Genomic DNA, 27,676 nt, shown 5'->3' with positions numbered 1-27,676 from the left:
ACATGGAGGTTCTGTTCCACTTTTTTTTTTATTTACAATGATGTAAAACCATTAACAACACAAACTCAATTTAGAGAACTTAGCTAAAATCACACTCAAAAGAAAGACAAAAGGGACAACAAAAAAATAGACAACAATAACATTTTCCATTTCTACAGAAGTGACATAGTTTAAAACTAAAAACAGTTGCAATTGGCAACTGAAACAAAATCACTCATACAGAACTTTGAAAAATTGTTGCGCAATCACCTCTTTATCTCACATCGCAGTGACATAAGATGTCATGTTTTCTCCTCTCGCCTTCAATATACTGCAGCCTGCACCATCATGCAGACAAAAGCTCATAACCACGAGGTCATTACGTAGGCTATTCAGTCATCTCTTCTGCTAACTATTCCTGTTTACACACAGTATACAGTAACAATCACTTCTTAAGTGCTTTGTTTTCGCTCTGCGGACAACTGACAGTGCAACATAGGAGTTCTCAAAGACAGTTTTGCTCTTCAGCTGGACGTCCACTGATTAGTGAGGTTGTATTTTGGATTAGTTTAAGGTGTCCCCACCTGACCTTTTGTTCTTTCACAAAACAATAGGAAGAATTAGCAGTACTTTTTGAACTTGGCAAATATACAGTGGCCCGTCTTTACCAGCCTGATTATGCCACCTTAAACATTTAATTTACATGTTCATGTTTCCTCCAACCTTTGTCCTGCGAGATTATTGATTCAAAAAACAAAGGAGTTGACAGCTGTGGTTTGTCTATTGTGACTAATAATTGATGATCGTGTGCGGTTACAATGACATGGAATGATGCAATCAGTCGCTCTATATCTTTGTCCTGTTTACACACGTCTAACATCTCTATACATATGTAAGTAATGATTATTAGGGGAAAAGGAGTCACACTTCTTGCACAGTTTTTCAAGAAGTCACGCTTTTCGACTCCATCCAGTTCTGTTATTTTTTGTTTGTTTGTTTTTTTGGGTGACATTCAATCTGATCCTAAACTAGCAAGCTGCCCTTCTGGACGTCAAGCACTCACGAACTCTTCCTTCTTCTCCTTTTTGACTTCGCCTTCCCCGTCGCCTTCGCTTGTGTCACCGACATCCCGTTGGCGTTTGCGGTTGCGAGCGCTGGCCTTGATCACGGGCATGGAGTCCATGGCAAGGACCTGGTGAATCTGGCGGAAGGCAAGCAGCCGTAGCGCATGCTGGGGGAAAAGAAACAAGGTCATCAGGTTTGCTTGTCAATGATAAGCAAGCTTAAAGATGAAGTGCCAACCCAAACTTTTTTTTTTTTTCCAGAATACGTTCTGTGCAGGCCCACTAGTTAAAATACGGCATTTTGATTAATATTGCGTTTGTGGAATATAAGTCAAGCATTGTGGGAAAAAATATGTTTGGGTTGACTTCCTCTTTTAGGGACATTTTCATAGTTTACCTGCGCGCTGGCGGTTACGTCCTCCCTGTCTTGATCCTTCATGTTGTGCAAAGCATCTGTCGGCTGTTTCTCGCAGGGGTCCAACAACCCCGACCCATCTGAGAAAAGTGGAGGAATCATCACGAAACACCCAGGTGTGAACTTTGGACAACCGATGCTCATCAACACGCATAATGATAAGTTGTACAGTGAACCCTTGTTCATCACAAAGGGTATGTTCCAGACCTAGTCATAATAGGTGCAAAAAAACAAACAAAATAGTCCCACTCTCCTTTTTGTACTTGTATTCACCTGTATTTTGTAATATTAATAGTATTTTCCTCGGGATGGTTGCATTTATTATTTTTTTGCAATTTTTAATAGGTGAAAAAAAATATCAATATCAGTTGATATGAAATACTTTCATTGTGATACATTTTTCAGCTGTATTGCGCCAGCCTTATTTTCCAACTTAATAGTGCCATGCTTAACAGTTTACAGAACCTGTTATTTATTTGCAATTTATTTTGAACAAAGACTAAAACTTAGGGCATACTCAGTTTTAATTTGCACTTTTGTTAATTTATTACAAATGAATCCTAAATCAGAGTGAGTTGTTTGTTTTTTGTTTCGAACATTAAGTTCTGTGTTGCAGAGTGACTCTTCTGCCTTTTGTCAGAAATAAATGAAAGGTTTTTTTTTTTTTTTATTATCTGTCTTTGGTTTGAGTGATAAAAATGTATGTATCCAAAGTACTAGTGGTATCAGTTACTTGGTATCTGTTAGAACTCAAGAGTTAAGAAGTCGTACTGGTATCGGTCTGAAAGTAAGTGGAATCAAACATTCCTAGAAAAAGACCCATAACCAATCATTTTCAAAAAAATACATGGGGGTGCGAATGATGAACCGTAGTATAGCGGGGGAACACTGTACCTGGTAGCAGGATTCCTGTGGCCATGCACTCCAACACCCTGCGCAAGGCTTCTCCTGGGCTAAGCGGGCCAGTCGCACTGCTGATGACCTTCTCCACCAACAACTCCATTGCCTAAAACAACAGGATTTAAACTCCATTGGTAGGAAAGTACCAAAATTGGGTATTGACTAAGGATGGGGATTAGTGTTCATCACTGATACTCCACAGGGGGAGTCTGGAGTTGAAATCCGAACCCAGAACCTCAGACAGCGAGGCAGACTTGCCAACCACGTGAAAGCCATGCGGCGTGTAATCAATTCCAACGAGCTACAAATGGCTACAGAAGAACTGGCGGGTTGATGCTTGACAATTTTGAACAAGACAAAACAGACATGTTGAAAAACGCAAACTCGTATAGAACTGCTCGCAAACTGACGGAATATTAACAAAGTAGGATTCATGTAAATGTTAAAGTGATAACCTCAGTACTTTTTTTTTTTACATTAAGAACCAAGAGGACTGACTTTCACTGGACTGTGTTCACATTGACGTGTCCATAATTCTCACAAACAATTAGCTAATTTGGTACCGGTTAGATCAAGAACATAGAAGACGAAAGCATCCACTCACCCAGCTTGGAACCTTCCCCCAGACGGGCACCCGCTGGCATAAATCTCTTAAGACTCGAATGATGATGACACAGGACTGCAGTCCATTGGCACGAGCCTTCAACGGAAGCAATCATGGAGATGAGCTCATTACTACGTCCAAAACACTGATCATCGCTATTGAATTTGGGTAACGATGCCGCTTAAGATGCATGCAAAAATTTTACCTGAAACCATTTGGCATGACGGAGAGCGGCCAAGTGTTCCAAACATGTTTTCTTATTCAGAAGATCGGGTGGGTCATTCTCAGCAACATCTGACAGAAAAAACAAACATGCTGAATGATTAGCACCATAAATAAACCACAACCAGCAGCCGTTTCCTTGATAAACCAAATGTGTAGTGGAATTGTTTATCACGCATGACCAGATTTCCCCTCTGCTCCTCTAAAATGTGCTTGCTTGCTTTATTTAGTTAGTGCAAGAGAAACAGAAGGAGGGTCAGAATGTACGGAACTTTCAAAGAAGCAGCTACACTGTCTTTTGCTTGTTTTTCTGGGTGAAACAAACAAATGAATAACAGTGCCGGGCATCGTCCCTTTATCGCAGAGTTCGCGTCCTGCATATTTAAAATCAACCCACTTGGTCCCGGCACATCCCTCGGCGGCGACAGCCAATCAGCGTCAAGAACATAACTTTCGCGTCGCATGCAGATGCCACACGAGCAGACACGCTGCCAAATGAAGAAAAAATAATTTAAAAAAAACCAACTGTCTCACACGCACATGCGCAGCGTGGTGATTGGTGAAATAGAAAGAATATGGGGCACACGTCCTTGTGTCTGTGGGACCGCAGGATACACAACACTGCTTGCTCGGCCGCGTGTCAGGAGTGCGGCACCTGCGTGTGACGTGGTATCGGTTAAGTCCGTTCGCGACGCCGTTTGGCTGACTCCGACCGACTGGGACCACGTGGGGCGATTAAATATCCAGGACGAGAACTCGGGACGATGCCCAGCTCTGCTGAATAACAAAAAAGGTACGTGAAAAGAAAAAAAAAAAAAAATGTTGCCCAACATTTCGGGAGAAAATTGTGGGAAACTTTAAAGGACCAATGTGAAGGATTTAGTGGCATCTTGTGGTGAAAATGCAGATCACATATTGAAAGACGTTCCAGATATTTGGTTGCCTCCTTTAGCAACAAGAGAGGGGCAAAATATTAGGCAAAGCAATGAGTACGATGCGGCACAATTCTAAACCACTACAAATTCTAATAAAGATACCATTATGTGATATGACCACTACCACCTAAGTAATGCTGCCCTAAGTATAAGACAAAACAATTGTCTTTTGCAGCGTCTGGGTTTGGTAGGTCTGAAGGACTTATTCAAGATAGGAAAAACAAAAAAAAAAAATATATATATATACACAAGATAGTTATGATCACTAAGACTCCAATTTCCCCCTTTTTCCCCCTAACTGAGCCCCTTATATCCTACACAATGGTCCTTTGAATGGGACTTTAAATGGCACAATTCAAATTGTTGTCAGCCCAGTAGAGAAAATTGTGAAACAGTTTATCACACTGGACTACATTATGTTGCATTACAGACTGAATTGCATCTTCAGACATTTACAAATGACTTATTTTAGGGTCCCTATATTTTGTCGTCATTTCATCTGCTGGTTTATAGTGGGAGCCTCAGCCAAACTATTTCTGCCTCTTTGAAACATGAAACAATTGAAATGTGCACTTTATCGTCCTTAAAAAAGTGTTTGTAGACGGTAGTGTCTCCCAAACACCCTCCACAGCTTCTGATGTCATGAACAATTGATGTATGCGTCTGAGGGGAACTACAGAAACAATCTTAATGACGCTTGATCCACCTGTGCCTTCCCTGCTTTTATAAAAGGAAGCTTCTTGAGTAAGGATGTTTCTGTTCATTCATGCAAGACAAAAAGAAAATATCGAGGAACTCAATGAACAAAACGTGTAAGAGAGATGAACACAATTAGTAAGCAGATTACATGTTTGTAACAAAAAAAACATGCAGAGTGTTTATGAATTTTTTTGAGAGTATAAGGAGTTCACGAGTAATGCTTGACAACAAATGTAAGGCACTTTTTGCAAAACTTCAAATGCGATTACAAAAATATTGTTGTCTGTGATGTGGCAACTTTTCATTCATTGGGTTTCTCACAGGCTAAATAAAGAAAACAAAGCCAGGCCTCATGAAGTCTACATCATCATTCCACTTAGAATAAATGACCCATATTTAATGGGTTAACAACATCAATGTGTGTTGCTGCTCCACAAAGCTCATTGAATATGGGCCGCTTGGTTTCATTCATTTCCCCATTCTTAGTGGTATGAGCGTGGCCTTCATAGCAGCTGTGTCTACGTCAGCTGATACAGAATTTCCAAGACATGATTAGCAACAGAAAATGAACGATAGCAGCCATAGAAAACGTCACTAGCATGCTTTCCTCAATGAAAAACGTGCAAAGAAATGCTGACTATTTGGAGAAAGAGTGTTTGCGCCACAAAGACTGTGGCACTTACTACAACGTTTGATGGGAGGGGCAACAAAGGCAGAGGCTTCCTTCACTGATGCACAAACGTAGTGATTGAATGAATACAGACAATTGTGAGGAAAACACTCAAACTCTTGATGGCTGAGAATGCAACTTTATGACATCTGGAGGAAAACGAATGGGATGAAGAAGTCACCTCAAAGATGAGTTGTAGTAATGCAACAAAACCAGAAATACTGCTAACAATATGGACAGAAGTATTTGGCCACAGACAGGTGGTTTTATAATATCCAATTCAAATGGATTTGGTTGCCACTTCTGACACATTTTTGAAAGTGTGTGTGAGTGGTTATTTTTGTCCATTTTTGAGGTCAGATCTCTGTTCTGGTGGAGGTGAGGTCAGGGCTTTCAAGCTCTTCGACATCAAACTCATCCAAGCATGTCTTCGTGGATCTTGTTGTTTGCACAATGTAGTCAGAGAGCTACTGTAACAATGTTTTTGACATCTGTCCAACTCTGGCATCTATCAGTTTTGTTGATAGACAAGCGGGATTCTTTGCTTCATAGAAGACATTTACTCTTTTCAAGAAGCAAGTCTTGTGGCTACAACTGCATCCGACAAAGTGGCTTGGCAATGCAAGGCTTGCATGCGGTTGCTATGTCATAATGCTCCTGCAGCACAATATTTATGCTGATGAGCCACACAGCAGTTTTCACTTTCAGAGCATCCTTGTTAAGCAACATATTCTGACACATTCTCTAAACAATCACCATTTGATAACACCCCTTAAGAGTTGATGGTGAGCTATCAAGTTGTGAAGAACTTTCATTGACTTCTGACTTACTTTGTATGGCACCAATCTGGAATTAGGTGAATTCATCGGAATAATTATCTTCCCCATTTTCAAAGCACGACTGCATCATGCTTCATTTTACACACCAGCCGGTAATGGGACTGAATGGAAGACCTCAATTCAATGTGTGGCCCAATACTTTTGTCCATACAACAGAACATACTCCTTTTTACCCCAACTGTGTGCATGATCTGAACACTGATCCTTAATCTGGTCTGTTTCTTGATCTCGTTTCATGGGGGTGTATCTGGATGCTCGGATAACACAAATTACACCCTAGTGGCACAGAAAGGTCGGAGAGCCCGGCTTTTGATTCTCATCTTGTGGAAAGTAAACAAAAGATTTGGGAGGGCTTAGTGTGGCTGTAAGATAAAGGAGGGGTGAAAATATTGGGACAAATTAGTAGGAGAATTCTCTTTTTTTTTTTTTTTTTTTTTTAGGGTTCACTAGTTAAAACAAAGCTTGATTGCAAATCACGTCCAATCCAGCTAAAATTTGGGCAACTATTGGGTGCAAATTATAGAGCAGTCGTTGGATGGGGGGGGTTGTAGGGGGTACTGTGAGTGTATTAGATACAGCGCCAACATGTGCTTCTCTGCTACTGAAAGCTGTGGCTTCTCTAACCTTTCTCAGCCGCTTTTCCTCCTGCCTGCTTGTCCTTCTCAGCAGCAGGGTCGTCCCTCATGAGCGGCGAGGTGAGAGAAATGGTCACCTGCATTACGGGCTCCTTGCTCGATAATATGACGACGCTGGCCTCCTCTGGGTGAGCCTGCACCTCATACTGATCTTCAGTAAATGTCTGCCGGTTAAAAGGACACTTGGAATTACTCACTACAGAGGAGGTGGGGTACATATGTGGGGGCAATGAGCCTTATCAGGCAAAGGTACAGGGCTTTTTTTTTTTCTTTTTTAAGGCTACTGAAAATACAATTCTCTTGACAATATATTGAACAAAATAATATTTTGGGGAGGAACATGAAAAGTTTATGAAACCCCATATCTCGCTCTGTAGGATTCAGGTGTCATAACCAGGCAGCGCATCTAAAGATCAGTGGATTAAACATTACATATACAGCAGGAGGGTCAAGCTTATTTCAACATATCGTCGCTTTCCGACTTTGTCTTCTGGCGGACATTCAGACTCAAATGGGGTTTCTCTCTTAAGCCTAGAAGTCGCTCAATTAGTAGAGATGCCAACAATGCTTATAGAGATGTTATTTACTTCAATTGTTCACTCATTCACTGCCAGCTCAGTTAAAATGGATTTTTGACTTTTATAGCCGTCAATGGCAGTGAATGAAACCCTAAATGCTGTCTTTGATGAGTGAGATAAAACCCGCCTTGGGAGATGAACGAAACCCATGTTGAAAGAAGCAGGACAGTGAGTAACAATCAAATCCTGCGGGTCTCCTGCAACGTAAAAGTTATTTCGATGATCCTGCTGCGTTGGCACAGTGCCGATGATATAAACCTGCAAAATACAATGCATTAATTTTGAAACTCTACGGTGTCTGACATCATAGTCAAGTGAAAACTACAAAAAGCGTCATCCTGCAAAACGCCGGGGAGAAAAAAAAGGTTTTCTCAATTTTGTCAGGATTCATCCACAGACGCTTACTTTTAGACCCATAAAATATATATACACTGTGATACTTGGGTGAGATTTTCTTACCGCCAGTTCCTTGGGTAACTGCTTAGCTATGTTCATGAGTAAGGAGATGGTAGGTTTTTTAGAAGTGAGCAAGATGAGTTGAACATTAGTGTCGCCCCGAAGTAGCAGGCCTTTGGCTAGGATGCCCACCCGCATCACGCCTCTTAACAGTCGGACTGCGCTTGCGGTGCTATGAAGAGAAGAACAAGGGCAAAAAGTCAATAGATTGGCTGTCATTGGATGGATGGACGGATGGATGGATGGATTTCTACTATTTTGTAGACTTTTGTTTTGCTGATGTAGACTTTTGTTTTGCCACAGCGAGTAACTCGCATGATATATTAAACTAAATTTTTTGCTTAGTGGTCTCGTAACTTGAATTCATCTCAATGTATCTGAAAGCAATTTTCAAATTATATTTACCCATGGTCCTCAGTTTAGATAGATATTAGGGCATTCCAAATTATAATTTGCTTTTCGCCACCACTGTAGGTAGAGAACTCCAACATAAGGCGAGAGAGTTTACTCTTCAACATCAGTGTGTGTGCACTCCATAACCTGAAACTGTGCCCAAATTCGTACCTTTTTAGGTCCCCACTCTCAGTAGTAGCAGTAGCGATGTTCTTCTCAAACAGATTGTCTGATACCATCTTCAGGGCTCGCTCAGAGTGGGAGACGATCCTCTGAACAGCCTGCAGCTCTTCCTCTCCCGGGTAAATGGTGGCGTGTTTGGCCATCACAAGACGGTCGTCAGGTGAGTCTGGCCGCCGCACACATGACTTACACATAAGAGTGAGAGCACTTATCATTAATTAAAAACAAGGGAGAAAAAGGAACAGCACAGATATGGTGAAATGAAAGAAACATCTGCATTAGCAAAACTCACCAGCAGAGGGGGCACAGGCATACCCGGGCGGCTCATGAGAGGTGGGGGAGCCATCCTGCGTCTCTGCTCTCCCCAGTACATTTGCTCATCCTCCATTCTTCTCCAGTACATGTCCTCCTCATATCGCCTGCACAAGTGGGGAGGAATGTGAGTGGCGAAAGACTTTCATTTACACAGATATCCATCTCAATATTCCCAATAGCTGACTTCTTAAAAGATGCTTAGTATTTTATGTCATCAGTAGAAAGATCCGTATTTTAAAAAAATGTTTACGAACCATCCTGACCTCCTCTCCATGTTCCAGCGCTGGTCATCATCTTGCTGTCTCTTCAGCATCGTCTTCTGCTTCTTCAGTTTGCTCTCCTGCAGCTTTCTGGTGCGGTTACTAGGTTTGATCTCCACCGGGAGCTCCGGATTCACTTTCCTCTGTGGAAAAGAGTAATAGCACCATAAAAGACATGCAAGGAATTTATTGGAAAAAGCAGCTGTAAATTATCTACCTTGTACTGCAGTCTATGCCTTCTTCCCTTCAGGTGCATGTCTTTAGCATTTGGGTCATTGAAGCTGCATTCGCATAACTTACAATAGAACCGAATTACTTTACCCTCACCGTTGCGCACCTGAAAAACATACTGCTGGTCATTTGTTGCATAAAATAAATAGCAACCTTTGACAAGCAAAGATGAGGTTGTTTTTTCCTGCTCACTTTCTCCACATAGTCATGTCCAACTGGCTGGATGTCCCCTTGGCCCACGACCTTGTTACAATCTTCCTCTGGCACTTGTGGCATAGTTTTCTCTGCGCTCATTGCTACCGCCACAGGGGGCGCTGCTGCCCCGGCTGCTGGAGTGCTGGCTTGCTTACTGGCTGTAAAACAGGTAAGAGGATAACAAATTAAACTCGTAGTAGCCCTCTTGATATGTTGCGGGTAACACTGACCAGTTCTAAATGCCCCAAATATTACTATGTGCAGTGGCTTAACCTTTCTGTTATGTTGGTTCTCTGCAAGAAATAAGGCACTAGGGTCAATATACCTGAGGCATATCCAATATCATGACAGAAACAAAACAAAATTCCAAAATGAATCATTTTTTGGTATCTCATTATTGTTTGAAGTTGCTACGATGTTAAATGAACTATTACAAACTGCACTGTACTGTATGTGTTTACACAAATGATACTGGAAAATAGCTTTGAACAAAGTCAAATTCAACTGCAAAACAACAAGATTAATATGATGAATGTGGTGTTCCCCCCGCTATTCGCAGGGGTTAGGCGATAGTGGCATTCCATGGGTGATTGACGAGCCGCCCCCCCAAAAAAAGGTTTATATAGATTATAGATGCCACAAGTTGTCTACATGAAACTCCCCAACTCCCTTCAACATAGATCCTTGGTATCATAATGCCACATGATGCGAGCCTTTAAGCAAATAAATCTCTGAATTTGTGAATGCCGACCCACGAATATGAAGGGGTTAAATGCACCTCCAAAAAAAGATAACATCTTAAAATATTTTAATAGAAAAAGAAATGTGTGTTCAAAATAAAGGTATTATGTACAAATAAAATGGAATGAGTGTCGGTGCAATTTTATCACACGAGTAATAGAAAAGAACGATAAAATTGACTCATACTGAATGACAAATGTCACAACTTACAAATAAAAGCTGTTTTGGACGGAACTAGTTTCTTGACTGTTGTTACTGTTTTAGCCGCAGTGTTTGCAGCTGGTTTGGGTGAAGCAGCAATAGTTGAAGTGGTCGCGACTGAGGCCACGTCAGTGGTGGTGGCCAGGTTTTTGGCAGCCGTTGATGTTGTGACGACTGGTGCAGAGCTCACCAACACAGGTTCAGTAGAGGGGATAGGCTTTCCCAGCTTGGTGTGCAGTTTTACCACCTTTACAAAGAAAAACTGATTGAATTAACTGATATCATATCAGTGTAGGGTGGCTGCCTCAAGGACATTGGAGCACAGATGGGAGATTCCGTCAATAAAGCATAATGGTGAAGCATGTGAACTGACTTTCTGCTAATCTAAAAGAACAACAAATATTCAAACAAAGAATTGCACAGCTGCGCTAACCTTCTGGTGTTTGGAGCCACGGATGTGCGCAGCGTAGGCATCAACTCCAGTACAGGACACGTCACACAACTCGCATCGTAAGTGAGTCTGGACCCCTCTGGGCCCGTTGCAGGCCCCCGTCTGACCGCCGGTCTTCAGAGCAGCTTCTTTTTTCGTATGTTTCTGGCCCTCTAGGTGCTCCCGATATGTCTGATTCAATGAGATCAGGTGATCAAAAAAAAAGCACAAGACCATCAACTAAAATAAAAACAGGTACAGTGAAACCCCAATCATTTTGTGGGGTACATTCCAATCCAGACCTAACCAGAATATGTGAAAATATGTGATACAGAGAGACCATATAACATTCTAAATAATTTTAGCATTTCTGCACATTTTAATCTATGAAAATACACTTTTTAAACACATTTTTAACTTATTCGAACATACCGTTTTGTGTGAGTGCGAGCAGTTGCCAACAGCAGCTCTAGCATGAGTGTGTTCAAATGTGTTTTACTTTTCACCCGGTATTAAAACAGCTCAAAAGTCTCAAAAGACTGTGGCTCTCTATTAGACTGTGGCTCTCTTTTTACACATACAAGAGTAATATGGACTTCTGCAATAAAATGCGGATTTCCATGAGAGACAAGTAGAAACGTTCCACAGAAAATATGTGATGTGAAAAATGATAAAGTATTGTAACACTGTATATTCATAGGATGTTAAGGGAACCCCCCTAAACAATTCAAATACACTCAAATGAAACCTTTAACAAAGATGTGACATTTGAGCAACTCACCTGAGGACCTGCACAGCTTATTTTGCAAATGTCACAGTAATGAAGCTGGGGCTGCTTGACAGGCCCTCTGGGCTTCTGCAGTTTGTTCTGATGAAATGTAGGCTTTTTGTAGGCGCTCCCCACAGTGCTCGTCACCATGTTACTGCCGGGATTGCTCCAAGAGGCGCTTGTCAGTTGCTTGGGGGGCTGCGGTTTTTGTGGCGGATGGGATGGGGGCGGCTGCTGCGGCTGCTGCGGCTGAGGCTGGGATAAAGTCTGCTGGGCCGGCTGGTAATAGGAGGCGGCGGATGTGCAGGTGTAGCCAGTGGAATCATAGTTAGCGTAGTTGAGGCCTGAGGGCAAGCAAGAAGCGCAAGAATGAATTTCAACAGGCATTAGATTCCACCTCGCCAGAAGCTCAAACCTAGCCAGGAGAAAGTCGGACTAAGAAAATGCTGCCAATCGCATTCAGCTCTGAACTTACCTGACTCATACATGATATATCCTCATTATTCATCTCCACACACCAAATGTAAAAGCGATTTTTGGTACAGCTCTTGTAATATATGTCATTAGATCATACAAGAGTCACTCATATCACTACTGCTACTATAACTGTGTTTTACTACAGTTGAGTTTGATATATTTTTTGACATTGATCATTTGTGCATACGTTAAAAAAAAATCTAAAAAGTTGTGTCTACCAGGAATTGGTACACAATTGGTCCTGGTATGATAGATATTTCCATCAAATTTTATGGCAGAGGTAGAATTTGTGAGATTTTTCAAGGTGCGTTATTTGAGTTTTGTGTCTTCGGGACGTCTAAAATACATACAAATTAATTATGAAAAATCTGTAATTGTTTTAATCCTTTATGGTATATTAAAAAATGAATAAAACGATCAGTTACCTTTTCATTTTCAATTGCCAATTCAAATGTAAAGAATGAATCAAACACGGTTTTGAAAACCTTATAATCTCGTCCGATCAATGTTGTTTCCTACCTGAGTAGGAGGGGGCTGAAGCAGTAGAGCTGAAGGTGGAACCGAGGGTGTAGGTTGAAATAGACGTTTGCGGTTGTTGGGCAGTGCTGGACACCGGGTAGATGTTGTAGCTGGTGGACACCGTGCTGCTCGGCGTCAGTGGCTTCAGCGTTGTTACCTGCCTTTGGGGAGGAGGCGGGTGGCTGTACACTGTGGTGGGGGCTGGAGTGTAAGCGTTCTTCACTCCGACTGAAAGAGCAAAGGGGGCAGTGAGAAGGGTGATGGGACATCGGACACGGACCGACGGATCTTCTGGGACTTCCTGTCAGAGTTTTTGACAGGGTGCGCGTTTAGCTGGTAGCATGAACACAGTGTATCATGTGATCTAAAAATGCAAGTCAAGTGATGTGAACTCACAGTTACCTTCTCAACAACAAGAGGGGCAAAATATCAGAAACATATCAGTTTGAGTCCTACACTACTGTAAACTACAACCACAATATTGAGCATATTGTTACATAGCGCTCTGGTAGTATCAGTCAAAAAGCGATCATAACTGTCTCTGTAATAGTAGAATTATTGTACACTGTGTTGTCTAATTAATGAACTAATTGTTACAGTGAACCCCCTTTTATTGTGAGGGATATGTTCCACACCTCACTTCAAAGTATTAAAACATGTGTGTTACACAGTGGATGCATGTGCTGTAGGAGGCTGGGCCTGATGGGTGGGGTGCAACGTCGGCTGGGCCTGATGGGTGGGGTGCAACGTCGGCGAGTCTATGTGTCTGGGTGTATGTTGTGGACTACAACAGCTCCACAGCAGCATGAACGTGCTCATTGTGTTAACAGCTTTCAATAAATGGCTGAAAAGTACATCGTGACTGTGGCTCTTTTTTCCATATGCGAGAGCATTAGCCTAAGTAAGTATACTATGTAAAAACTCATAAAAAGTGATTGCTTCAAATCTGCGATACAGCAGATGTTCTTAACAAGTATGTTGTTAAGAACAGCTCCATTTTCAAGGCCATAAATGTGAGGGTGCCATATCATTATGAACATTTGAAAAATCTAAATGAGCTTCTTCAAGTGCAGAAATGTCTCACCGGTCTGGTAGTAATTGTCAGTAGTACTCCTCTGGGCTGAAGCGATACTTGTCTGGTAGTACTGCTTATTGTCATAGGTGGTCACAACAGCAGGACGGGAATAGTTGTAGTTGTCCTGCTATAAATGACATATTAACAGTACAACAAATTAAAGAAAATTACCTTTTAGACACCGTAAGTTTGCTCTGGTCAAATTGATGTACAAGGTGTTCCCAAAAAAATTAACATCTTGTGAAATATTAACATCTGAGTAACATGGAAATGAAATTAATTGTTATTAGCGCTCGAAATGATGTGATATGTTCCACACACCATTTGTTTTACAAGTACAACAGTGACTTCAGATAGCGACTGGCTTCATGAATAGCTATAAATTAAGCACTTTAAATGACTTCATACTAACTCAAAAAGAAGCACATTTGAGAATTTTGTGACTAAGATTAAAGGGAAATTGCGGAAAGTAGGAGATTTATACTTGTATGTGAATTAAAGGAAAGCCACAAAGCAATGCAGGAAACAGCAATGACAAAAATGAGCTCACCGTGTCAGTGTACACCTGATACGTTTGTGGTGTGGTGGTGGGATGTGGGGCTGCCGGGGGGTCCGGCGGCCTGTATGTGTAGTCCAGAGGGGGCTGATGGCTCTGATAGCCGGCGTAAGGAGCGCTAACGACAGGCTGGGCTGCCTGCACTGTGGCCGGAGAGTAAGAGGCAGTCACGGCATGAGGTACAGCCGGAGCCTGCTGGACGCTGTACGTGGCTGTCGAGGGATGAGCGTAAACCGGGGGAGGCTGGGTACTGAGAGAAACAGACGGGTCAGAACATTTAGCAGAAGCATCCTTTGGCAATACTTTGTTCAGTCATTCATCCTCCATTAATCAAAGTGGTTTTCCTCGTTAGGTTTGAATGCCGATTCCTAGGACTGTGAAAGAATTGGGAAATTAAGTGTACATTTTAAAGGGAAAGTTAAATTAATATAATAATCTGAACCCATTTCAACAACTCGTCCTCATTGTTATTTATGATCAGTTGGCTTCAATAAAAGCTTATGGTTTTTCAAATTAAACCACAACAGGCACAGCAAACAGGGAAGAGCTCAGAACAAATCATGCAAAGATCATCATCCATTGTTGGGACATTACATGACTGACTGAGCCGCACTGACCTCATGTTAATTACTTTTCATCAGCACTTACGTAGTCAAACAGAAATAACTTGCATCCACTGCTGCCGTGTAGTTATCGCGTTCGCTATTATTCCAACACACACAAGTGTTTAACTCTCAGGTGAAGTCAGGTCACACCCAGACCATTTAGCCAGTAGCCGACTTTTTTCCATCAACAAGAGGCTTTAACGGCTTTTACACTCTGTTCTTCACAAACAGTTTATCAATGTGACATTTAATCAAGTCAGCATGCGACTGATTGATTGCAGGCAGGCAGCATGAACTCGGCTAGCTAACGCATCTTAGCTTAGCGGCTAAAGGTAGCTTGTGTCAGTAGAGCGGCGTTAGTAGAAAGTAACTTCAACAAACAACTCGTACCACAATGACAACCTGTTATAATGGCTCAAATTTAGGCTCACGCGAACGCACATCATTTGAATTACCTGTACTGGGGAGCGGTGGCATGCGTGAAGCCAAAATAATTACTTGCAGCCATCTTGGCTTCTCCGGTACAGTACAGTGGTGCCAGTCATCAAAGAGTCACTGAAAGGCAGAAAGCAAGATAGTTCCCCCTCTGACAGCAACTAAACGTAACACCAAAACGTTGTTTCTACTACACATTAGTATCCATATATTTATTCCGTATTAGGTAATAGATCGTCCATATTTTATTATACGAACGTTGTACTATACCCATGTGACAATAGATCCTAAAATACAAATTCTAATTTCCAGAGGAAGTTACTGATGGTGTAAATTAATGATGCACTGCCTGACTTCGGTAAAGACAACACGGGTTTAGTTTAAGTTGCAAATGTGAGTATGATGGTTGTCCGCCTCTGTGACCTGCGACTGACTGGCGACCAGTTCAAGGTGTAGTGCGCGTCGTTTGCCCGTAGTCAGCTCGGATAGCACAACTGCACTCGTGAACAGGAGGATTGACCGGAAGTAGTAGTAAGGGAATCATGCTGCTTCGATTCCTACAAGTAATTACAGTACTCTCGAAAGACTTTATGATTTAAAACAAACAAACCAAAACAAAGTGCACCGCAGACCTTGGTTGTTTATCTATATTTGCCCTGAAGTTGCCTGCTTCAGGGTTCATTTCAGGGTGCTCTCCGTCTCTTTTGCACCAAGTCAATTCGGAAAGGCTCCAGCTCACAAACGACCCTAGCGGGGATAAAGGCTACAGAAAATTGATGGATGGATGGGTGGATGGATGGATGGATGGATGGATTGAGAGAGAGATATGCAATCTTCTCCGTCAGCTGCATTTGTTTCAGAGCTGATCCGATTGGCTGAGCGCATTTGAAGTAAGGATCTTGAATAATGAATGTGTGCAGATAGGGGATTTGAGAGTTGGGGAAGTGGGTGTGAAAGAGACATGGGAGGGAGGGGAGAAAGGGATGCTGTTGCCAGGGAACACTGGCGACGTCGAGAACCACTGACAAAAGCAGCAGGATTATTACAGAGATCAGTGCTTTGTAAATTACTGCAGGATTAAAAAACTTCTCCCATTGAAGAATGTAGATGTAGTCAATAAAAGCAGAGTTTGGAAAAAGGGAATATTTGGAACCATGCAATACTGAGAGAAGTGATGATGCCATAGCCAATGCATTCTGACTGAAGAAATTCGATGCGGACATCAGGGCTAAGAGGCAGCCTGTCGACTCGCTCTTCACAGCCAGTTTTATCCCAACAAAGGTGGACAGAGGCGAAGGAAAGGAAACGAGGAGGGTGGGGGTTCCAACACAGAGGTGCCCCCTGTCTTCAAGCACCTGCTGCTGGCTAGCGACTGACATTGAGGACACTGTCTGTGTGTCTGTGCATGAGTGTATGGGCATGTGAAGTAGAGGAAAAGCAGACATATGCATTTGTGTCAGTTTGGAGGATCCACACAAATTTTTGCTCCTGTGAGTGAAGAGAAGGAAGGACATATACATACGCACACACGGACAGACACACGATCTGAAGAATTTGAAGGAGCTCTCCACCATCTCATGTGAGTATAGTCATTGACATGATGCCAGATGCTGAGCTGACCTCATAAAATCCAACTGTTCTGGATCACCCTAGACATGCAATGGGGCCATCTTGTTGTTAATGATTATAATGTGCAGCATCTTCACAGATTGGAGATTCACATTTTACTCCTATTCATATTGTCATGTTTTACAAAAACAGGTCAATAATTTGACACATTGTCTTTCAAAATAAGCCTTCTTGTTCACATTGTACTTCCTCCCCTTGCCCGGGGTGGAAATCAGCACAGCAAAATGCCTATGCATTTTTCTCATAGCATTTTGGTTGAATTTCTATTGATGTCACACATGCCCCTTGCAGACCTCCTTAGGGTGTTTTCCTGTTTGCTAACCTTGACTGTAGTAATATTAGATGATGTGTTCTTCACACAGAAAGACTGAGATTTGAACCTATTCCACTGTGAGACGGCCGTGCAAATCGTCCACTGCCCTATTGTTATACACTGAAGTCTAAGACTCCTCTGTCACTTAGTAAAATCTATTGTAGCTCTTCAAGTTTTGCAAGAATGTGGACATAATCAAGAATTTCAAATCTTAACTATCCACTGTGTAGGATACAAACAGTGTCTCTAATATGGTATGTATTATTCTGCATCCATTATTAGTTACACCTGGAAAATGTGTAAAACGGTTTCACTGACTGCACTAAACCTTTACATGTGCAGAATATAAAGTGCTGCAGCGTGGAAGAAAAAAGTGTGCATGTCATTCTCAACAGGAGGAGGACATTCATACAATATCTGACTTGACCCACAAAATGGGCTTCATCACATGCTTCTCACATGTGCTCCAGTGGGCAGGGGTGGAGAACAATGTGACCCACAGTGCTTTCAACTCCTAAATGTCACCATAAAGTAACATTTGATTGGATTTAATACAGCCACAAAAGCAAACAATTTCCTTTCCCATTTAAATATAACATGTCTTCAATGAGACTGGGTGACTATAGTTCCCCACCCGTGTTTGAAATTGTTGTTTTTAAAAATACTGTATATGTCTGCTCTTATTTTTAGGCCCCTGCTCACTTTGCTGAGGGATGGGCACCACAGAAGCAACTCTAAGAATGGAGAACATGGAAGTGAAAGACGAGTGGCAGGACGAAGACTTCCCCAGGTGACATACATCATACTGCTACTTTGGACTGGTCAGAATCCTCTCACTTGTTCTGTGTGATGACATTTGGACCTGTGCGTGTCGACGTGCATGTCATTATTCTGCACTGTTTGTCACGGTAAGGCTAGTTTGACTATATGTCGGAGTGACAGTGATTCTAAACAATATGATTATGAGCTTCATTGTTATTACAGTACAGTACAGTACAGTACAGTACAGTACATACATCACACCATCAATGACTATTTCATTGGGTACACCAGCATAAAACGCTTTTACAGTCCATTTATTTTCCAGCTATGCCATAAACTGTAAACAGATATGTGAAAAAGAAAACAGCAAAAAAGATCTGAGAATGTTGAAAATGGGATTTACCTATATGTCATCCATGGCTCGACATCGCTTCTTCTTCTGATCTTGTTTTGAAGTCTTACTTCAGAGTGTAGACGGGAAAATGTTAACCCCTTAGTAGTCAAGAGACAGGGAAAACACTTTGAGGATAAAGAGAGATACAATTTATTAAAAACGTGCATGCAAGTAAGTTCAAAATACAACCTGATGGCTGGTCTAAGAAGTGTCTGCCTCCTTCCCCTTAGGCAAGGTCATGTATATGTGCACATGAGCGGGCAGTTATCATCTGCGTCATGCAGCTGGTGCTCCCAAACCAGAGATATCTTGTTTTGTCTCACAGCAAAGTGATAATACCATATCAGTGAGAGAGGAACACAGTCTGCTTCCGTATCCTTGCACTAAAACATATGTGGTTCTAATAAAAGAATACATTTTATAAGCGCGAAGGGATATGTTTTTCTAATCGTACTGTAAACAAAGATGATGATTTTTATTATTATTTGTCCATGTCAGGGGGCGGCCATTTTGTCACTTGTTGTCAACTGAAAATGACATCACAATTGATGAGGGCTAATGACCAATCATGGTTCAGCTTCAGAAATCAGCTGAGCCACGATTAGTCGTGATCTGAGACCTGAGGGTCCGTGACGTTATTTTCAGTCGACAGAAGTGACAAAATGGCCGCCCCCTGAGATGGCTAAAAATGGGTGGATTTTGCTGTTTAACTCATATTCCACAAGCGCTATATTGGGAATATTAATTCGTGGAGACGCATAGAACATATTTTTGTAAAGACACGTTTGGGGTTGACTTCCCCTTTAACAATTATTAAAAATAAAAAACTGTCCAAATTTCTATCAAGCAGTTCAAGCAATAGACAAAGGCATACGTAAAAGTAATATGGAATAATAATGTGTCATCATAATCTTTACGTTTTTGCATGCAGCTCTTAATTGTGCAAGTGTACCAAATGATGTGATCATACAAAAATGTAAGGTCATGATGCAAAGCTCGTGGACTATAAAAGAGCACAAATGTGATGCGCTGCTCCTCCCTCCTCCCTCCTCCCTCCTCCCTCCATCCTCAAGCAGAGAGCAGGTGCGACACTCTCTATGTGAATGGTCTGGGGATGGTCATGTGATGCAGCAGCAGCCACCGATCCAAAACACAACAACGTCATTGCTGAAATGGTGTCAGGTTTAAGTGGCGGAGAGAAAGATCAGGAGGAATAAGCTAGCTGCAGCAGATGCTCTATTAAAGTGTCCTCCGACATGCTCTGTGCGAAACTAATGAAGGGAAGACAGGGGATGAATAAGAATACTGAAAAAGCTAAAGGCACGCGTGTAGCCAAAAAAACTGATTTGACCTCACTTTTGTAAGGTAAGCATTGCTATTCATATTGATGGTTGAAATGTAGCTGGACTGTAACAAAAGGGATTTCCTTACTTTTGAGAAAAATTCTCTCGCTGTTCTTGTGCGATATTAATCTGTACTGTAGATATTAAAAAAAAGAGGGCTTATTTTACAAAAGGGGAAGGAGAGACTCAGGTTGTTTATTAGCGTCTCAGAGGGGGGTGCTCGCCATCCTCCTGCAGAAGGGATGATGAAGCATACGCAGGAATGCAGCACATACGGAGACGTGCTGAGACCTCCTCAGCTGGTCAAACACACTGCAGTATAGCGCCCTGCATCATTTGCACTTCATGTTTGTGTTCATATTTTTGCATTGTGTACAAATGATGAAAAGGTCAAACCGGTTCTGCGTATCCACAGCACACAAACAAAGCATTTTTGGCTGCAACCCATGTTTTCTTCCCCTCACCCGCATTTCTGTCCCCCCATTTCCATCTCCTCCTCCTCTGCTCTGCCTCATGTTGCCTGGCAGCCCTGTAATCTTCATCTGTCCCCGGAGAGAAGTTAATTACCATCCTCTTCTTTGCGCTAGCATTTTCAGTGTTAAGATGGATTAGCGGCTAAACTATTGTTTTAAATGGTCATCATACTAATTGGAATAATCTAACATGCTTTTGTGTAAGGTTATTGTTGTACTCTCTCATGCATTGGACAGCATACACATACATTATGCACTGACTGGCCATAACATTAGGTACACCAGCACATTTTACGAAGCATTAATGCAAATGCGCTATCAAAAATTCAGCTATTTCCAAGATATTAATACTCACTTTTGATTGACACTATAAGACAAGGTGGTTGTTTTCAATAGCTGTGTTTTAGCAGCATTGCCGGATAACACAAAACTGCTTAATCGAACTTTATGAAGGAGTTGGACATAGTCAAAGTGAGGACCTAAACTACGAAGTAACCTGGATCAATTGAATGGTGTCCTCACTGCCTTGTCTTTCAACATTTTCCTTAATTTCTCAGCAAATATGCACAAATGTATTATACATTGGACTTGATCCACACTAGCATCTTTGGGCAATTGTGGAGGTTCATGCAGTACATGAAAGGAGCAAAATACGAGAATCACGTCTCATTATGAAGCAGTACAATTCTACTCCACTCCAGCTTACCACCACACGACAGTTTCAAACAAAACCAAAGGCCTCTTTTTTTGTACTGTATTAAGTTTCTTTTTGTCATCAAATTGGACATCTATGCTTTATGTTGCTGCGTTGAGTGTTATTCTCATCAAATAAATGAATGGTGTTTTTGTCACTCAGACTTTTACCTGAGTACGGAGACATGGACCCCACGTGTGGCCTCACAGACAACAGAACCTGTAAGACAAGTCATGGAGGACCTCTTGATTGCTCATTTCTTTGAAAGTGGTTGGGTCATCTCATCTCATCTTCACTTCCTAGCGCCTCCCAACTCCCTCAACGTGAGCCCACCTGGAGGAGGAGCAGGCGTGTCGTCCTCGCACCGTACACGCCGTACGCTGGTTGCTCCGGAGATGAATCTGTCCCTGGATAAAAGCGAGGGATCTCTGCTGTCGGATGACTTTCTGGACACACCCGACGACCTGGACATCAACGTGGATGACATTGACACGCCAGATGAGACGGACTCGCTGGAGTTCATCACCAATGGCAATGACCTGGAGTGGGAAGGTAGGAGGAACACCTGGTGACTGTCGTTGATGTCTGTCTCACAGTCGGGACATTATGGGCTTGAATGTCAGCTCAGGCCATACTGTGTGGACTTTGCATGCTTCTTCTACTCAATTTAGGATTTTATATCAGCAGCATAAAAAAAACGCCAACCATATTATTGTTCACAATGATAGTTTCTGTGAAAATATATTGTTCTAAAAAAATTGTTATTGGGACAGGCCTATAGGTGAGTGACCTACGCCCATCAGATATTGAGTGGAAATAGCTGCAGATGATATGAGGATGATACAAGAAATATTCATTAGCAACTTCTAGAACGTTCAGTTAAGGCCTGATATGTTTAAAAGTCATAACCAACCCTCTGACACAAGCACTCCAAGCACCAATACCTTTGAGTAAGTTCGCAGTCTTGTGGTATTGTAATTCAAATAAAGAACTTTATGATGACTAAATTGTTGATCATCTAGCATGCAGTCAATATTGACGAAAAAGACGGAGAGCAGATTTGTTTTAAAAAGTAGTGAGTATATAAAACCGTGGTTTTCAATGTGATGCAATGGAAAATTTGGGTGCGCCTAACTTTTTTGCTGGTGCACCGAAGAAAAAAATGCGGGTGCACCGGTGCAAGCCGTGCAAAAAGTGAAATGCATATTCCATATTGCATATTGTTTAATTCGTGGTGTCAAGAAAATCTTAGGGTTATGTTTGTAAAGACAAACTGTTGATATAGTTTCTCTACTGGACCTCATTCGATTGTGCAGGCGTTCTTAATATTTTGACTAGTGAGGGTACAGGTTTCCTCTTTGGGTGGAGCCTTATATTCATGCGCAATAATTAGCAAGACACGTCACTGTGTCGTTCCAGATGACACTCCAGTGGCCTCGGCCAAAGCAGGTCCGAATGGTGCTACGGGAGACTTGGACGAGGATGGAAACGCTAACAATGGACGCCTGTGGAGGACAGTGATCATTGGAGAACAGGAGCACAGAATCGACATGCAGATCATCCGACCGTACCAGAGAGTCATCTCGCATGGAGGTTAGTGATAGTGGAGTGGGGAATGTCTAGCGAATCATCTGCTTTGCATTTCATTTTAAAAACATTTTAAAAACATTTTAAAAACACAGAATAAAATCCAAACCCTCTCCTCAGGTTATTTTGGGGAGGGCCTGAATGCCATCATTGTATTCTCTGCATGCTACCTGCCTGACAGCAGCATCCCAGAATACAGCTACATAATGGAAAACCTCTTCCTGTGAGTCTAAACCAAGTTATAGAATATTATGTTATAATAGTCCACACTAAACATGTGGAGATGCCCTCTCCTGCTTTTCCAGGTACGTGGTGAGCAGTCTCGAGATGCTCGTAGCTGAAGACTACCTGATCATCTACATGAATGGAGCTACGCCCAGGAGTAAGATGCCTGGAATTAGCTGGCTCAAGAAATGCTACCAGATGATTGACAGAAGGTGGGAAACAATCTGTGAAATGTTAATTGATGTGGCAAATGGAAGAAGAAATCCAAAAAAGAAATACTCTGTCCTGTATTACTTGTCGTGATTTGTGTTTTTGTTGTTTGGATTGCATTTGGTTTTGTCTAATTTTGTCTTGTTGTGGTTCATGTCTTGCCCTGTTGGTTAGTTTTGGTTTTTTTTTGTATCCATCTGTGCTCGTCACCTCAGCTCCCTCAGCAACTCATGTCTTGTCCAGGTGCTCCTCGTTCTCTCATCAGTTTGCTTGAATTCAATAGTTCCCTGGTTTCTTTATGTCTTTGTTGGTTCATTTGCATGGTTGGAACCCAAATGCTGGGAAGTGGGGAGGCAAAGCAGGAGTGCTCTGGAAAAGGAATTTAATTTGGAAAGAACAAAAAGGCATGGTCCTGGGAGGGATTAAAAATTAAATTAAAGTCCAAAAATAAGATTCAAAGTAACAACCAAAACTGGGAATAAATAAACTAACTACAAAAGGAAACAACAAAATGTGACTGAAGGAAACAGCAAACGTGAACCAAAAAGACAGGAAGAAACCAGGGCGTTAAATACAATAAAACTGACAAGACAATGAGGAGCACCTGGACAAGACACGAGTGGCTGAGGGAGCTGATTGGAAGACACAAGGGACCTGGTTGAACAAGTGGAAAGAAAAACCCTAATGAGCCTGACAAGACGTGAACCATGAAAAAAATACAAGACAACATGAGACAAAACCAAACACAATCCAAACAACAAAAAACCATGATGCTTATCAGTTATGATACGAATTCAACTAATTAGCTGCACTCACAGCATCAAAGAGATTGAAGAACTGCATCGAATGTTCTGCCTTTGGAAAAGATAACTGAGGTCTTAAAAAGAACATTGAAAAAGAATTGTGTAGCATAGCATCCGATTTTGTTTATCTGTTGGTTGACCCACTTCCTGCTTTAATAATGACCTTTGATTTTGTTGACACCCTGTCGTATGAAGTATTTTTTGTTGTTGTTGTTGTGTGTGTATACTGTTATATAACTATGTTGGAAAACAATATTTTCATCACCTTGTTCAGCTACATGAAAGGGGTCAAATATTACCAAGGATACAGAATTATCTTTGCAAAGGCACGTGTTTATAATGTCATTCTCTTTTGGTGAATTCCTCCTGACTTTATGCCATTTAAAACCTTTTTTCTGTGTTTTGATACCAGGTTGAGGAAGAACTTGAAGTCTTTGGTCATTGCTCATCCTACTTGGTTCATACGCACTGTACTGGCTATATCCAGGCCCTTTATCAGGTGAGACCCACAAGCAAGCCAATATGGACTGAAAGTGAATACTACAGTTTAGAAAGGTGTTTTGTTAAATTCTCATACAGACACATTAGGGGTGCTTTCAGGAGTGTGCCACGATCAGGTTAAATGCCCATCAAACTATATTGGTAGGGTGTTAGTACTTTATATGCAATTAGTGTATTGACTGTGTTGTTCTGTTTCTGCCATTTACAGTGTCAAGTTTATGAATAAGATCCAGTATGTTCACAGTCTGGATGAACTGGCCCTAATGGTCCCGATGGAGCACGTACACATACCGGAATGTGTAATGCAGTAAGTTCTTCTCACCACTATGTGGAGAAAAAGAGGCATTGTTCAGACTCCCAAATTGCAGGCAGTCACAGTCTTATGTTTTCTTTTTAATTATTTTTGAAAATGTCCTAGCACTATTAACTGTAAGGATGAAACATTTGCATTCATCGCAGGTTTGACGAGGAGAGGATTAAAGCCCGTAGAGAAAGGTGAGGTTTTAATCATAAGTCGGTGTCTCTCATTTTATTCCTTGACGCATCCTATTAGTTCAGGTCATATTCAATGTGTGTAGGATGGAGCAAGAGCAGAGGCAGCAGGGAGAGCAACAGTCGGTCCCGCAGGAAGGTGTCAACAAAAGGTCAGAGAGGTACCGATCCCAAGTGTTGTACTGTGGCTGTATATTTTAAATTAATTCACTGCATTTTCCTCTATTTTCAGGCCAAAGTCAATGATTGTAGAGCAAGGATTGTGAAAAGGGAAGAATTCTCTGATTACATTGGTAATGTGACCTGTTGTTATGTTACTTTTATTAAAATAAATGGTGTCCCATGCTTTTGGAATATGAAAATGAATGTGAAACCATATAAATGTTCAAGAACCATAGCATATCATTACATATAAACAACAAATTGATGTATAACTTTTTGAAATTAGAAGTCTAGGTTAATAGTTTGTTCGAGTTAAAGTAAAAATAGGGTTGGTATAATGAAAAAAAAAAAGGTAGAAATATGTTAACGTTATTATTCATTAGATATGAGAATTTGAAATTTGACCAAGAATAATTGAAGTTGATGCTTGCGCGGGACAGAAAAAAATGATCTGGTGGGCGAGATCTGACCACCAGACCTTGAGTTTAACACCTGTGTTTACAGCATTGCAAACAACAACAGTACACATTAAAGCATTATTATCCTAATTAAGGCAGAACTTTTGAAACATCTTTTGCATTGGATCACATTAGATTGTGCTCGTCAATCATGTCTACCCATATGCTGATGCAACATATTGTATCACAATCTGTAATTCTGACATTAAGTTCAAAGTAAATCACTTGTGCCATCAGAGCAAAAGATTATTTTCAATATAAAAATAGAGCTTGTATAATATAGGTTGTTCATCCATACTGTATAAGTGCAGTAAAACATTTTTTTGTGTTTGTCGAATTCACTCACATTCTTTTGCTGCAGTGCGCCACTCGGAGCATCAATCTATTCATCGAAGCTTCAAAGACGACAAGTGCTTCCTTGTGCGCTCATCACTTTTGAATCATAGTAGAGTGGCAAATGCAACATCACATCTTTTTCTCCTTTTTGATGAGATGGGTTCATTCACAAATGTAACACTTGCAAAGGAGCTTGTTCTTACCTTGGACTGAACTTTTGCACTTTAATGTTGCGACGACTCACGCTGAGCGGTTTGCTCTACATGAGTCACTGGAAGGCTGACAAAAGGATTATTTCCTCTCTAGATCTAGTTAAACTGCACAAATGAAGGAAGTGAGGCTTGGTTTGTCATAGACCCAACCAGAAAGATGTGCAAAGAAAAGATGGAAAAGAGGCTCGATTTAAAGTGTTTCAGATGTAAATACTGCAATACATTGATTTTTGCTCCATGCTGTTATATCATAAAGCCATTTCAAGCTCTCTATTTTGCTGTACTGACCTGAGAATTGAGAATGTCGATGATGCACTGACAAGGTCATTCTCTATGACCTCCATCTCTACTTTATAACCTTACCATGTGCCTCTGTGTTTTGAGTTTTTATACGGATAAATGTGAGAATTATTTGCCCATACACATGTTCATATCAGTTAACTGTATTCACTACTTCCTGTTTTGTAATAATTTCTCCCCTTTTGGCTCAGAGTTACAAATAACTCCATAGAATAACACTCGGGCTAAAATGCAAACAAACATCATCGGTGGAGGTAATAAACACACAACTGTTTTAAGCCCTTCTTTGCACTTGCTCGGTATTAGTAAATCATACACTGTATTTTCCAAAAGAGGATAATCCTGCTGATTTTAAAATATGAATAAATTAGTGCTTCCGTTCTTCTTTATGATCATACAAATAGATTCAATACAAAATATATGAGTTTGGTAACACTTAGTTTTGCTTATTTTTGTTTCTTGTATTTAACTGTACATTTTGCACTCCTCTTCAAGGCATACACACATTTGGCACATTTTTACTTTTATAAGCGCAAACTAAAACGTCCTCCCACTCAAGCTGATTCAGAGAGGAATACACCCAAAAAAGATGGCTTTTTATTTCAATCCGTTCAACATAATTGCATTTTGTCAGTTTAACACAAAAAATGCATTATTATATTGGTCCAGCATCAACTTCTTCGGATTTCCATGTTTAACGCTTTCTCAAGTATCTCATTATGTGGAGAGCCATTGTTTTTCTTTCTGCTCTCCCTGTCTTGTCTTCCATTGGTGCAACGGTTATGGTAGCAGCAGAACAAAATGACGTAAATTATTTTTCTATTAAATCTGCATCATTGTATTGCTTTCAAACATTTGGAATTGTGTGATTTCTTAGCACAGTGATGGCCTTCAAAGTGTATTTGTTTTATCAGTAAGGACTTCATGACTGCATGAGAGGCCATGTGAAGGAATGAACCATGACAAAAGTCATTTGTTACTTTTAAATTATTTGTTTTGTGACTTCACAAAACTTGAGAGACACCTTGAAATGTTTTATCAAACCTGATGGTCTCTATTATTTTGTTTTGTTGAGTGCCTCATATTGGAGTCGTTGATAAAAGACAGAATATGACAATTAGTCATGTAGACTTGTCATATGTCGTCAAACTCTGTATGCTGTTATCTCTATGCTATATAGACACAAATGAACTCACCTGAACTTTCCAAAATTATTTTCCTTTTGACCATAAAAGCACAATACAGTCACAAAGACTTTGGCAATTTTATTTATTTTTTTGCTATTTTGATTGCGATGCAATGATTTTTTTGTTTGTTTGTTTGTTTGTTTGTTCAGATATAGTTGGATGATTACCTCTGCTTTGTACATAGAACTAAATAAATAGTCCCTCCCTAAATCAA

At 41.0% G+C, this 27,676-nt stretch overlaps 2 protein-coding genes across 8 annotated transcripts; one reads left to right on the top strand and one right to left on the bottom strand.

The window, feature by feature from the left end:
- Positions 1-9: 9 nt before the first annotated feature.
- On the bottom strand, positions 10-18,777 carry zfr2 (zinc finger RNA binding protein 2). 5 transcript variants are annotated; one of them, XM_086046344.1, is made up of 20 exons: positions 18,489-18,777; positions 15,402-15,501; positions 14,336-14,591; positions 13,795-13,909; positions 12,711-12,938; positions 11,727-12,058; positions 10,949-11,137; positions 10,525-10,762; positions 9,571-9,731; positions 9,365-9,484; positions 9,151-9,290; positions 8,865-8,991; positions 8,561-8,757; positions 8,000-8,168; positions 6,952-7,126; positions 3,168-3,256; positions 2,963-3,058; positions 2,353-2,464; positions 1,441-1,538; positions 10-1,210 (listed from the first exon to the last, which is right to left on the bottom strand). In XM_086046344.1, the coding sequence occupies exons 2-20, from the start codon at positions 15,452-15,454 to the stop codon at positions 1,031-1,033; spliced, it is 3,075 nt and encodes a 1,024-aa protein (XP_085902470.1). In that variant the 5' UTR covers positions 15,455-15,501; positions 18,489-18,777; the 3' UTR covers positions 10-1,030. The 5 variants fall into 5 exon arrangements, with proteins under 5 accessions (XP_085902470.1, XP_085902469.1, XP_085902468.1 ...); XM_086046343.1 differs by having other exon boundaries at positions 13,795-13,912; positions 18,489-18,776; XM_086046342.1 differs by having other exon boundaries at positions 9,142-9,290; positions 18,489-18,776.
- Positions 16,378-27,676, top strand: atcaya (ATCAY kinesin light chain interacting caytaxin a). 3 transcript variants are annotated; one of them, XM_086046348.1, is made up of 13 exons: positions 16,378-16,960; positions 18,014-18,113; positions 21,152-21,210; positions 21,293-21,541; positions 22,409-22,582; positions 22,697-22,799; positions 22,882-23,013; positions 24,227-24,313; positions 24,524-24,622; positions 24,775-24,810; positions 24,894-24,959; positions 25,040-25,100; positions 25,789-27,676. In XM_086046348.1, the coding sequence occupies exons 2-12, from the start codon at positions 18,037-18,039 to the stop codon at positions 25,071-25,073; spliced, it is 1,116 nt and encodes a 371-aa protein (XP_085902474.1). In that variant the 5' UTR covers positions 16,378-16,960; positions 18,014-18,036; the 3' UTR covers positions 25,074-25,100; positions 25,789-27,676. The 3 variants fall into 3 exon arrangements, with proteins under 3 accessions (XP_085902474.1, XP_085902473.1, XP_085902475.1); XM_086046347.1 differs by having other exon boundaries at positions 24,894-24,968; XM_086046349.1 differs by lacking the exons at positions 16,378-16,960; positions 18,014-18,113 and adding an exon at positions 19,585-19,844 and having other exon boundaries at positions 24,894-24,968.

Source organism: Filicampus tigris, chromosome 12 (genome assembly GCF_054856515.1).
Source record: "Filicampus tigris isolate MCC_2025a chromosome 12, RoL_Ftig_1.0, whole genome shotgun sequence".
In the NCBI taxonomy this organism is placed as follows: Eukaryota; Metazoa; Chordata; class Actinopteri; order Syngnathiformes; family Syngnathidae; genus Filicampus; species Filicampus tigris.
The sequence above is the reverse complement of the archived record's forward strand: the minus strand, read 5'-3'. Positions and strand labels throughout refer to the sequence as shown.